Below are 11,630 nucleotides of genomic sequence, written 5' to 3' on the forward strand. Positions count from 1 at the left end.
TGAGTCTCTTGCTGGCTCTGCCTGTGGCAGGCAAGAGCACCATTCACCTACCTGAAATTGCACCTGAGGTATTAAAATGGGAGCAGAAAGTGGGAAGGATTCATGCTTAAACAGTGGTTGGATCACAGCTGGAGAACTGCAAACCATTCTGGTCACAATGGAAAGCAGCTATTGTCTCTGGACAAAGTGCAGGATTTATTTACCAGATTCTCTGGTAAAAATGCTAGAAGAGATTACACAAATGAGCGTTGTATTGTCAGGAATTTAAAGATTTTAAGGGCGAGTAAGGGTAACAGAGTTTCTCACTCTAAAGCTATTTCCACCAGTTGTGACATCTAGGGCTGGGGGTGCCTATCATCTAAACATTAGAACCAACCCTTTCAGGGGTGAAATCATCAAACAAATCTTACACACAAAGGCAGTCTACTCTCTATCCCAAATGGTCATTTTATTTCTAATCATTCACAGGATGTGAATGTCACTGGCTAGGCCAGCATTTATTGTCCATCGCAGAGGGTAGTTGAGAGTCAACTACATTGCAATGGGTCTGGATTTCCTGACAATCAATTAGATCATTAGACTCTTAATTCCATGTTTTTATTGAATTCAAATCTCACTGTCAGCTGTGGAAGGATTCAGACCCAGGTCCCCAGAACAATCTCTTGGTCTCTGGATTAACAGTTCAGTGATAATACCACTGGGAGGCCATGACCTCCCCATTGTTAATTCTGAACTTCAGACTGATGCAACTTTGTTATCCAAAAATATTTTGAGGGATACTGTGGTATCTGGTTACAGATTGTCCGTAGTCTCGTTAAACAGACTTGAGGGGTGGAATGGCCTCTTGAGTTTCTTTGACTGAAATTTTCTTGCATTTCCCTGTCCCAATTACCTCCTGAACTGACATTGCCCATTCTGCCCTGAAGATTACACTTGAACTTGATTGATCATGTGTACCTGAAAAGATTACTGCTCTTCAAATTGAACCATTGATTGCCTGAACTCCCTACAAGAACTGAAGAAGATGAGAAATGCAATTGATGAACATTCCACCAACCACTGCAGATAAATTGGATTTCGATTCCAAAGGAAGAGGATTGAAAATCAGAAAAGTCATATTAAATCTGATTGGAACCTTCAGTTTTATTTTTCTGAGGGATGTCTCCTTCCTATCAGAAGGATGTTTTAAACTTGAAAGAGTTCAGAAAAGATTTACAAGGATGTTGCCAGGATTGGGGGATTTGAGCTACAGGAAGAGGTCGAATAGGCTGGGGTTGTTTTCCCTGGAGCATTGGAGGCTGAGGGGGTGACCTTATACATGTTTATAAAATCATGAGGGGCATGGATAGAATAAATATACAAAGTCTTTTCCCTGGGGTGGGGGGAGTCCAGAACTAGAAGGCATATATTCATGACGAGAGAGGAAAGTTATAAAAGGGACCTAAGGGGCAACCTTTTCACACAGAGGGTGGTGTGTGTATGGAATGAGCTGCCAGAGGAAGTGATGGAGGCTGGTACAATTACAGTACTTAAAAGGCATCTGAATGGGTATATGAATAGGAAGGGTTTAGAGGGATATGGTCCAAATGCTGGCAAGTGGGACTAGATTATGTTAGGATACCTGGTCGACATGGACGTAGTGGACCGAAGGGCCTGTTTCTGTGCTGTACATCTCTATGACTCTGTGGGTATCACTGGCCAGGCCAACATTTCCTCCTCTTCCCTGATTGTTCTGGATGATTCCAGTGGGACTAATGTTTGAGGAGAAACTGAGTAAGTTAGGATTGTTTTTGCAGGAGTTCAGATGAATGAGTGGGATCTCATAAAGATTTGTAAAATTCTAACAGGACTAGAGAGAGTAGATGTAGAGAGGATGTTAGAGCATAGAACGTTACAGCGCAGTACATGGCCCTTTGGCCCTCGATGGTTCCACAGGTCAGCACAACAATCTGAAGCCTATCTAACCTATACTATTCCATTTCTATCCATATGTTTATCCAATGACCATTTAACTGCCCTTAAAGTTGGCGAGTCCATTACTGTTGCAGGCAGGGCGTTGCAAGCCCATATTACTCTCTAACTAAAGACACCTGTACTATGTCTATCACCCCTCAATTTAAAGCTATGTTCCCTCATGCTAGTCATCACCATCCGAGGAAAAAGGCTCTCACTGTCCATTCTATCTAACCCTCTGATTATCTTATAATGCTCTTGATGGTAGATGTGTTCAGAGCCAGGGGTCACAGTCTGAGGATTCAGGATGGACCATTTCGGACAGAGATTAGGAGACATTTCTTCACCCAAAGAGTGGTGAGCCTGTGGAATTCATTACCACAGGAAGTAGTTGATGCCAAAATATTGAATGTATTCAAGAGACAGCTAAATATAACACTTGGAGCGAATGGGATCAAAGGTTACGGAGAGAAAGAAGGATTAGGCTATTGAGTTGGACAATCAGCCATGATCGTGATGAATGGCGGAGCAGGCTCAAAGGGCTGAATGGCCTCCTGCTCTTCTATATTTCTATGTAAAAGGAGGCAATGAGCTGCCCGAGGCAGTCCATCTGTATTAGTTTATGCAACTGAGTGCTCATTAATGACAGTTATGGGTCAGCCACGTTGATACATGTATGACAGGTAGGTAAAGATGACAGATCAGTGAATTGAGTAATGATAGAATGATATAGGGAACACAAGGCTGCAGAGTTTTGTACAACCTGGAGTTTCTGGGAGGTGGAAGGTCAGCTGAGAAAGCATTGGAATTGTTGACTGGGCATTGGGATTGTGAATGGTTGGGACTGATCCTTGCTCATTGTCTTTTTTCAGGTCGAACGTTGGGCTCTGGAGCCTTTGGCAGGGTGGTTGAAGCAATGGCCCATGGACTCGGTCACTCAAACTCCACCATGAAAGTTGCTGTAAAGATGTTGAAAAGTGAGTCTGCATTGACACACCATTCTGTCCCATTGTAGTGCGATTGCTGGGGAGCTCTCTCTCTCCAGTCTGACTTTACTGTTCATCAAGGCTTATTGCTTGTCCGCTACTGGAATGGATGTGGGAATAGGTTGACAATCATTACCAATTGCTAATTGGTCTGAGAGGCATTGATAGCAGGTTTGATACAGGTTTTCAGTGGCTTGTTGGTCTGGAGTTACATGAAGGCCAGACCAGGTACATTGGCAGATTTCCATCCTTAAAGAACATACTTGAACCACTTGGATTTTTACGAGAATGTAACAGTCTCATGATGACTTTAATGACACAAACCTCATCTTTTCTGATGTCTAAAAACTATATTGAGAGTTTCAAGCTGCCAATGATGAGACTTGAGCTCTGGTTTTCTGCATTGTTCAGTCCACTGGCATAAACCACTACACTGCAATACGCTTTCAGCAAAGTTTAATTTATCCTATCAAGCATTTTGCAAACCATTTTTAGCTCATTGTATCATAGTCGGTTAGCTTCTGAAAAATTGAAATCGCATACCCTCACGATGTTGTATTTGTTAATGTCCAACCGACTGTCCAGTCTTCTACCAGAGAACAGCCCTTACTTTTTGAAGGCAAGCCTACAATCACAAGTCAGGTGTGTGGTGGAGGTGTTCCAGTGCAGTTACAATACTGGCATCTACCCAACAATATGGAAAATTGTCTGCATACAAAGCAGGACAAATCGAAGCCAGCCAATTACTGCCTCATAGGTCTACTGTCGATCATCAGTAAAGTAATGGAAGGTGTTGTCATCACTATCTAGCAGCACCTGCTCAATTTGGGCTCTGCCAGGGTCACTCAGCTCCTGACCTCATTGCTGCCTTGGTTCAAACATGGAAGGATGTTGTAAAGCTTGAAAAGGTTCAAAGATGTTGCCAGAGTTGGAGGATTGGAGCTATAGGTAGAGGCTGAATAGGCTGAGGCTGTTTTACCTGGAATGTCAGAGGCTGAGGGGTGACTTTATAGAGGTCAATAAGATTATGAGGGGCATGGATAGGGTGAATAGGAAAAGTCTTTTCCCTGGGGTGCGGGAATCCAAAACTAGAGGGCATAGGTTTAAGGTGAGAGGGGAAAGATTTAAAAGGCACCTGAGGGGGGCAACGTTTTGGTGTGTGTATGGAATGAGCTGCCTGAAGAAGTGGTGGAGGCTGATTGAATTATAACATTTAAAAGGCACTTGGATGGGTATATGAATAGGAAGGGTTTAATGGCATATGGGCCAAATGCTGGCAAATGGGACTAGATTTATTTAGGATATCTGGTTGGCATGGATGTGTTGGACTGAAGAATCCAACTCGTCCATTAAATATTGCGCGCAGGTTATTGCTGAGCAGATGCTGCTTGACAGCATTATTGATGACACCTTCCATCACTTTACTGATGAATGAGAGTAGACTGATGAGGCAGTAATTGGCCGGGTTGGATTTATCTTTCTTTATGTACATCTCTATGACTCTATGGACAAAAGAATGGAATTCCAGAGGTGAGGTGACCGTGACAGCTCGACATCAAGGCTGCATTCTATCAAGGAGCCCTTGCAAAACTGGTATCCGTGATTATCAGGGAGAACGCTCCGCTGTTTGGAATCGAACGTAGCACTCAGGAAGATGGTTGTGTTTTTTTTTGAGCAGTCATTCATCTCTGCCCCAGAACATGCATATATTGTGGGCTTGGCCAGCATTTATTGTCCATCCTGGAAAAGATGATGAGCTGCCTTCTTCACCCATTGCAGTCTCTGGGGTGGAGGAACAGCCGCAATGCTGTTAGGGTGCGTGTTCCAAGACCCTGCAGGAATATACTTCCAAGTCAACGGGGTGAGTGGCCTAAGGAGGATCTTACAGGCAGTGGCGTTCCCAAGTACGTGCTGCCCTTATCCTCCTGGATGGTATAGATCATGGTTTGGAAGGTGTTGTCTAAGCATTTTTGGCAAATTTCTGCAGTGCCTGTTGTAGACAGTACACTCCACTGTGACTGAGTATTCATGTTGGATGGAGTAAGCTGTCAATAAAGTTACTATTAAATCAATGCTTCAACATATTGATTTCATCATCTTGAACATCTCCCAACCATAAAGTAAATACCCGATTGGTTCTCTGTGACTTACAGCTACTGCAAGGACCAGTGAGAAACAAGCCCTGATGTCGGAGCTGAAAATTATGAGTCACCTTGGCCCCCATTTAAATATTGTCAATCTAATGGGAGCCTGTACCAAAGGAGGTAAGAACCAAGTTTACTTAGAGTTATTCTCCTCTGTGGTGCTAAACTCATCTAGAGGAAGTATCACTGTTAACACTCCCAGACCAAGAACAATAAGCTATTAATGGTCCATAAAAATTACGAGGCAAAATTAATGATTGTTAAACTGCACATATCCTGGATTAGGGCCTGAGGCCAACCAGAAACTGGGGTCCTTGGATTTACCCTGGATCTGGAACACCGTGTCTACTCTGCAACTGGGACACTGGCTCATCACTGGATCAGGAGCACTTGGGGCCTACCTTGGATCAGGAGCTCTTAGGACTGCCCTAAATCAGGAGCCCTTGGGCTTATTCTGGATTACGAGCCCTTGGGCCTGCCCTGGATCAGGAGCCCTCATGTGTCCTTTGCATCTGGACAAGGGGTTCAGAGCCCCAATATGTGACAATGTCAACAGATGCAAATGCATGTTATCACTAAGTTTGAAAAGAAGCCATGATAGGCCAGGAAGCTGCCCTCCAGTCCTTTCAATATCCTTGTTGTGATCATAAAGCTGAAACTGATTGTACTCCAAGTAGAGAAAATCAATATTTCGCTAATGAATCTGCTTCTGATGACTGAGCAGATGTTATTGCTATAAAATTAATCTTAGTCTCTCCTTCCAGTTCTGACTCTATCAGAATTTCCCTCAATTCTCTCCACAGTCTTAGTTAAAGACTGTGTGACAGAGACTCTGACAGGGACTGACCACTCAGACTGTGACAGGGAGGAGCTGATGGAGACCTAATGCTCACTGAGAGATTTTGACTTTGCTTTGGGCAGGTCCAATCTACATCATTACAGAGTACTGTCGCCATGGCGATCTGGTGGATTATCTGTACAGGAACAAACATACCTTCCTACAGCAATACGCTGACAAAGGGCAGAGAGAGTCAAACAATGTCATCACAAACTCCTACAACGAGAGGATGAAGAGGTAATGCTTGTGGAGTATTTACCCATGTAACAACAACAACCACATATATTTGTACGGCACCTTCAAAAGAGCAAAATAGCCTTAGGAACTTCACAGGCCAGTTGGTGGGAGCTTTTGTTTTTTATAATTTTATGGGATGTGGGCATGTAGCCAAAGCACACTGTTTGGTGCCTGTTCATCACTGTCGTAGAGAAATAGGTAGATCACTCATCATCTAGATTAGATTCCTTACAGTGTCATCCAACAAGTCCACACCAACCCTCCAAAGAGTAACCCACCCAGATCCATTTCCTTCTGACTAATATACCTAACACTATGGTCAATTTAGCATGGCCAATTCACCATGCCACATCTTTGGACTGTTGGAGGAAGCCTATGCAGACACTGGGAGAATGTGCAAGCTCCACATAGACAGTTGCCTGAGACTGGAATTGAACCTGGGACCCTGGTGCTGTAAGGCAACAGTGCTAACCACTGAGCCACTGTGCTGCCTCTTCAAAGGCATTTAGGGATGGGAAACAAATACTGGCCTTGTCAGTGATGCTCACTTTCCAGAAATGAACATTTAAAATAGTCAAAGAGTTGGGCCTTAACGAGTGAATAAAGGACAGAGAGAGATAGGGAGAGAGGTTCAGGGAGTGATTTATGGAGGTGCGGCCTAGGCAGCTGAAGGCATGACCACCAGTGATGGAACAAGTACAGCCAAAGATGGACAAGAGGCCAGAATTTGAGGAATGCAGACGTTTTGAAAGTTGTGAGCTGGAGGAGCAAGGCTGTGGAGGGATTTGAAACTAATCATCAGAATTTTAAAGTAGAAAATGATTAGGTAGGTCAGAGAGTGATAATTACAATGTTGCCATTTTCTGCCCACCTTGTTTCATCCGTATCCTCTTTAATGTCAATGAACCCATCATACCCCAGAATTAATAATAATAGGATTATTTGTTTGAAGGTAAGATAGATTTTTTTGGAGTTAATCTCATCTCTGATTGCAAGATACTGACAAAACATGAGACCGACATATCTCATCCTGCCTAAGTATGTAATCATTGTCAGTGGTTTAAGATATATCCCCTTAAAGGTATATTAGATTAGATAACTTAGTGTGGAAACAGGCCCTTCGGCTCAACAAGTCCACACCAACCCTCCGAAGAGCAACCCACCCAGACCCATACCCCTACATTTACCCTTCACCTAACACTACAGGTAATTTAGCATGGCCAATTCATCTAACCTGCACGTTTTTGGACTGTGGGAGGAAACTGGAGCACCTGGAGGAAACCCACGCAGACACTGGGAGAATGTGCAAACTTCACACAGACAGTTGCCTGAGGCGGGAATTGAACCCGGGTCCCTGGCGCTGTGAGGCAGCAGTGCTAACCACTGTGCTGCCCATTATGGTCATAGAGTCATAGAGTACAGCACAGAAGCAGACCTTTCGGAACAACTTGTCCAAACAAACCAGATATCCTAAATAAATCTAGTCCCACTTGCCAGCACTTGGCTCATAACCCTCTCAATCTTTCTGATTCATATACCCATCCAGATGCCTTTTAAATGCCACTTCCTCTGGCAGCTCATTCCATTCACATACCACCCTTTGTGTGAAAACGTTGCCCCCTAGGTCTCTCTTAAATTTTTCCCCTCTCGCCCTAAACCGATGCCCTATAGTTCTGGACTACCCCACCCCAGGGAAAATACCTTTCTATTTACCCTATCCATGCCCCTCATGATTTTATAAACCTCTATAAGGTCACTCCTCAGCCTCCGCGCTCCAGGGAAAACAGCCCCAGCCTATTCAGCCTCTCCCTGTAGCACATACCCTGAAACCCTGGCAACATCCTTATAAATCTATTCTGAACCCTTTCAAGTTTCACAACATCTTTCCAATAGGAGGGAGACCAGGATTGCACACCATATTCCAAAAATGGCCTAACCAATGTCCTATACAGCCGCAACATGACCTCCCAACTCTTATACTTTATGCTCTTGTAACAATATTCCCTTTATTCTTCTTAACAAAAGATTCACACTTAAGGAATCAAACTATTTACATGACAACAAAACAATATAACATTGTGCTTGAATTTACTTTAATACAGAGGAATAAATGTGGGATCTTTATTCAATTGACACCACCATTCAATCTCAACACCATGTTCCCACTTTCTCTCCATGCCCTTTGATACCTTTATCTTTCCCTTGAATATATTCAGTGACTCAGTCTTCACAGCCTTCTGTGGTGGTAAACTCCACAGGTTCACCGCACTTTGAATGAAAGAAAAGTTCCTCACCTCAGAACTAAATAACCTATCCAGCATCCTGAGACTGTTCTAGAAACACCTCCCAGCATTTGTTTATCCAACTGTTTTACAATTTTATACATTTCAATTTGATTTCCTTTCGTTTGTCTAAACTCTCAGGAATGTAGGCCCAGTTAAACTAATCACTCCTCATAGGACCCTCCTGTCACCCTCAATGTCGTCTCCACTCTGGAGGCTTCCAGCCTCTATTCCTGATGAAGGGCTTTTTGCCCGAAACGTCAATTTTCCTGCTCCTTAGATGCTGCCTGACCTGCTGTGCTTTTCCAGCGCCACTCTGATCTAATCCCCAGTGTCAGCCTAGCGAAGCTCTGCAGCACTCCCTCTGGCAAGTACATCCTTCCTTGAGTAAGGAGAACAAAACTGCATGCAATAATCTAACTGTGATGACACTCCAACTGCTGAACTCAAATCCTCCTCTCATTATACCATTTGTCTCCTCTCTCTCTCTCTCTCTCTTTCTCTCCCTCTCTCTCGCTATCTCAACGTTCCTGAACCCAGTTTCTTGCTCTCAGTCTCTTGCTTTTCACTCTTGTCTCTCTCCCTTTTTCTCTCTCCCTGTTAGAAACATAGAAAATAGGAGTTGGCCATTTAGTCCTTCCAGCCTGTTTCACCATTCAATATGATCATGGCTGATCATCCAACTCAGTCCCTGAACCTTCTTTCTCCCCGTACCCTTTGATTCCTTTAGCCCTAAGAATTATATGTAATTAATTTCAGTGTTTTGGCCTTCAGTTTAATGTTGCTCCCCCTAGCTTCCTCTCCCTTTAAGAAGTTAGAATGATGATATTAGCACCAGTAGACGTGGATATCTCTTTCAGTGGGTCATCATGTTCATGATGGTAAAAACAATGACTGCAGATGCTGGAAACCAGATTCTGGATTAGTGGTGCTGGAAGAGCACAGCAGTTCAGGCAGCATCCCTGAACTGCTGTGCTCTTCCAGCACCACTAATCCAGAATGTTCATGATGGGCTGAGTGACCTACTTCCGTACTGATGTGGTTAACACTGCACAGCTTGTACAGTCGGATGCCAGCCCTGATGTCGAACTCCTGACAATGGGAGATTTCTTCCTTGGCCCTCTCAGTCATTCCCATTTTACAGTCGCATCTTTTAAGGAAATTTAGTATAAAGAGGAATCAGAAAGAAACTGAGATTTAATTTGCAACCTTCCCCTCAATCAGCAGCAGTTTTGTTTTGGGAGGATTTTGTGGATCAAACTGAAGAGATTAATAACATTTCTAAACCAGGCTTCAGTGTAACAATGAAGGGTGTTTGAATTCCTAACACACCCTATGCAAATGACCAGTTATTTCTATCCTGTGTGTAATTGTGGAAATAGTTTCCGATTTTCGCTTTTTATTTTTCTTGGAGCTTGTTTTGGCTCTGTTCCAGATGTAGCCAGAACAGTGTCAAACCCTGTGGGTTAGAGAGACCAACCCATCCTCCTGACTTCCTGCAGTTGCAGCAAGACATCACTCTTCATGTTTTATAAGCTGCAACACCCCTCTCAATGTACACATCTCTCTCTGTGCAATTGCCTCTCTATTTGTGCTCATCTCTTTCTCTGTCCACATTTTTTTTTATTCATTCATGGAATGTGGGCATTGCTGACTAGGCCAGCATTTGTTGCCCGTCCCTAATTTGTGAGAGGGCAGTTAAGAATCGACCACGTCACTGTGGGTCTATAGATACTTGTAGGCCAGACCAGACCAGGTAAGGATGACAGATTTCTTTCCCTAAAGGACATTAGTGAACCAGGTGGGTTTTCCCAACAATTGACAATGGATTATGATTATCATTAGATTCTTAATTCCAGATTTTTTTTTGCAATCCGTGGCAGGATTCGAACACAGGTCCCAGAACAGTACCTTGATGTCCGCATTAACAGTCCAAAGATAATACCACTAGACCATCGCCTCCCCACTTCTCTCTCTAAGCGCTGTCACTCTTTCTGCACGATCATCTCTCTCTCTCTCTCTCTCTCTGTCTCTCACTCTGTGCACTAGTCTCTAGTGTGTGTTCCTGATCCTTTATTCCAGGCAATGTTTGCAGTGTGTGATGCAGTAAAGGATAAACAGTTTCAGAACTGCAACAATAAACCTGGTCTTAAACTCCACAATTGCCGTAACCTTCCAAAAGCCTACCAAGACCCATTGGCCCCTCCTCCAACGTGCTGTCTAAATCTGGGACAACTCTGGGAACTTGCTGGGTGAAGGGCTGAGGAGTGTTCACTGATTTTAATCCCCCTACTCCTCTTGGATTTAGAGAGAACTGAGGTTGACCTATTCAGCAGAACACATGACCATTGGTGACACACTCAAACCAATATAGAATGCAAAGGACAAAAGGACCAGAGAGGGAAAGGTTTATTTTACCTCGGGAGTTAGTGTAATCCTGGAGGTGCTGCCTGAAAAAGCAATGCAAACATTCAATCACAATTTTGAAAACAGGACTGGATAAAAAAGACACTTATTCAATGTTAAATTAGTATTATTTACAGAGCTATGGAGAGAGAGGGCTATGAGACTCATTAGGTAGCCCTTCTAAAGAGAGACAATGGATTGAGTGGGTTAATCTATGCTGCAGTGTTCTGTGGCTCATATTTCACTGACAGGGAAGCAGATCCTTCTACTGTATTGTTCATGATCATGATAATTCTTACTGTCTCCCCCTCACTCTCGTCCACAGTTATGTGGCCCTGTCGTTTGAGAATGATGGAGGGTACATGGACATGACTAAAGATGAGAAGCTTGAGTACATGCCAATGCTGGAGGCTAAACGTGAACCAAACTACGCTGATATCGAGCACCCCGACTACAACAGGCCATACTCACAGGAGACAAGCTCCCACACTGGTAACTCCCCTCGGTCCCTTCACCTCAATCTAACTCCTAAACATCCTGGTCAAGTTTCTTTCTCTTTCTGTCTTTTCCCTCTTTTTCTCTCTCTCATCCGCTATCCTGTCACCTTTGCTCATCTGCCACTTCACTCTATCCTGACCCTTTTCTCCTGTTCCCCTCCAGCTTCCTGTCCACCTAGCCAGAGCCTGCCCCCTCTCCTTCACCCCTTCTTTTCTCCCCCCTCCTTCTTCTTTTCTCCCCCCTCCCCTCACTACGCTCTGAGCACTACGCACTACGCCCCCCCGCC

The 11,630-nt window shown here is 43.9% G+C and overlaps 1 protein-coding gene across 2 annotated transcripts in view; it reads left to right on the forward strand.

The window, feature by feature from the left end:
* Positions 1-11,630, forward strand: part of pdgfrb (platelet-derived growth factor receptor, beta polypeptide) — a 100,346-nt gene that overhangs the window by 65,893 nt on the left and 22,823 nt on the right. For both annotated transcript variants that reach the window (XM_043703113.1, XM_043703115.1), the window contains exons 13-16: positions 2,826-2,930; positions 5,093-5,203; positions 6,005-6,158; positions 11,172-11,338. In XM_043703113.1, the coding sequence (XP_043559048.1) occupies positions 2,826-2,930; positions 5,093-5,203; positions 6,005-6,158; positions 11,172-11,338 (537 nt within the window). The remainder of the gene's footprint in view (positions 1-2,825; positions 2,931-5,092; positions 5,204-6,004; positions 6,159-11,171; positions 11,339-11,630) is intronic.

The sequence above is a fragment of the Chiloscyllium plagiosum genome, chromosome 14 (assembly GCF_004010195.1).
Source record: "Chiloscyllium plagiosum isolate BGI_BamShark_2017 chromosome 14, ASM401019v2, whole genome shotgun sequence".
NCBI classification, from domain to species: Eukaryota; Metazoa; Chordata; class Chondrichthyes; order Orectolobiformes; family Hemiscylliidae; genus Chiloscyllium; species Chiloscyllium plagiosum.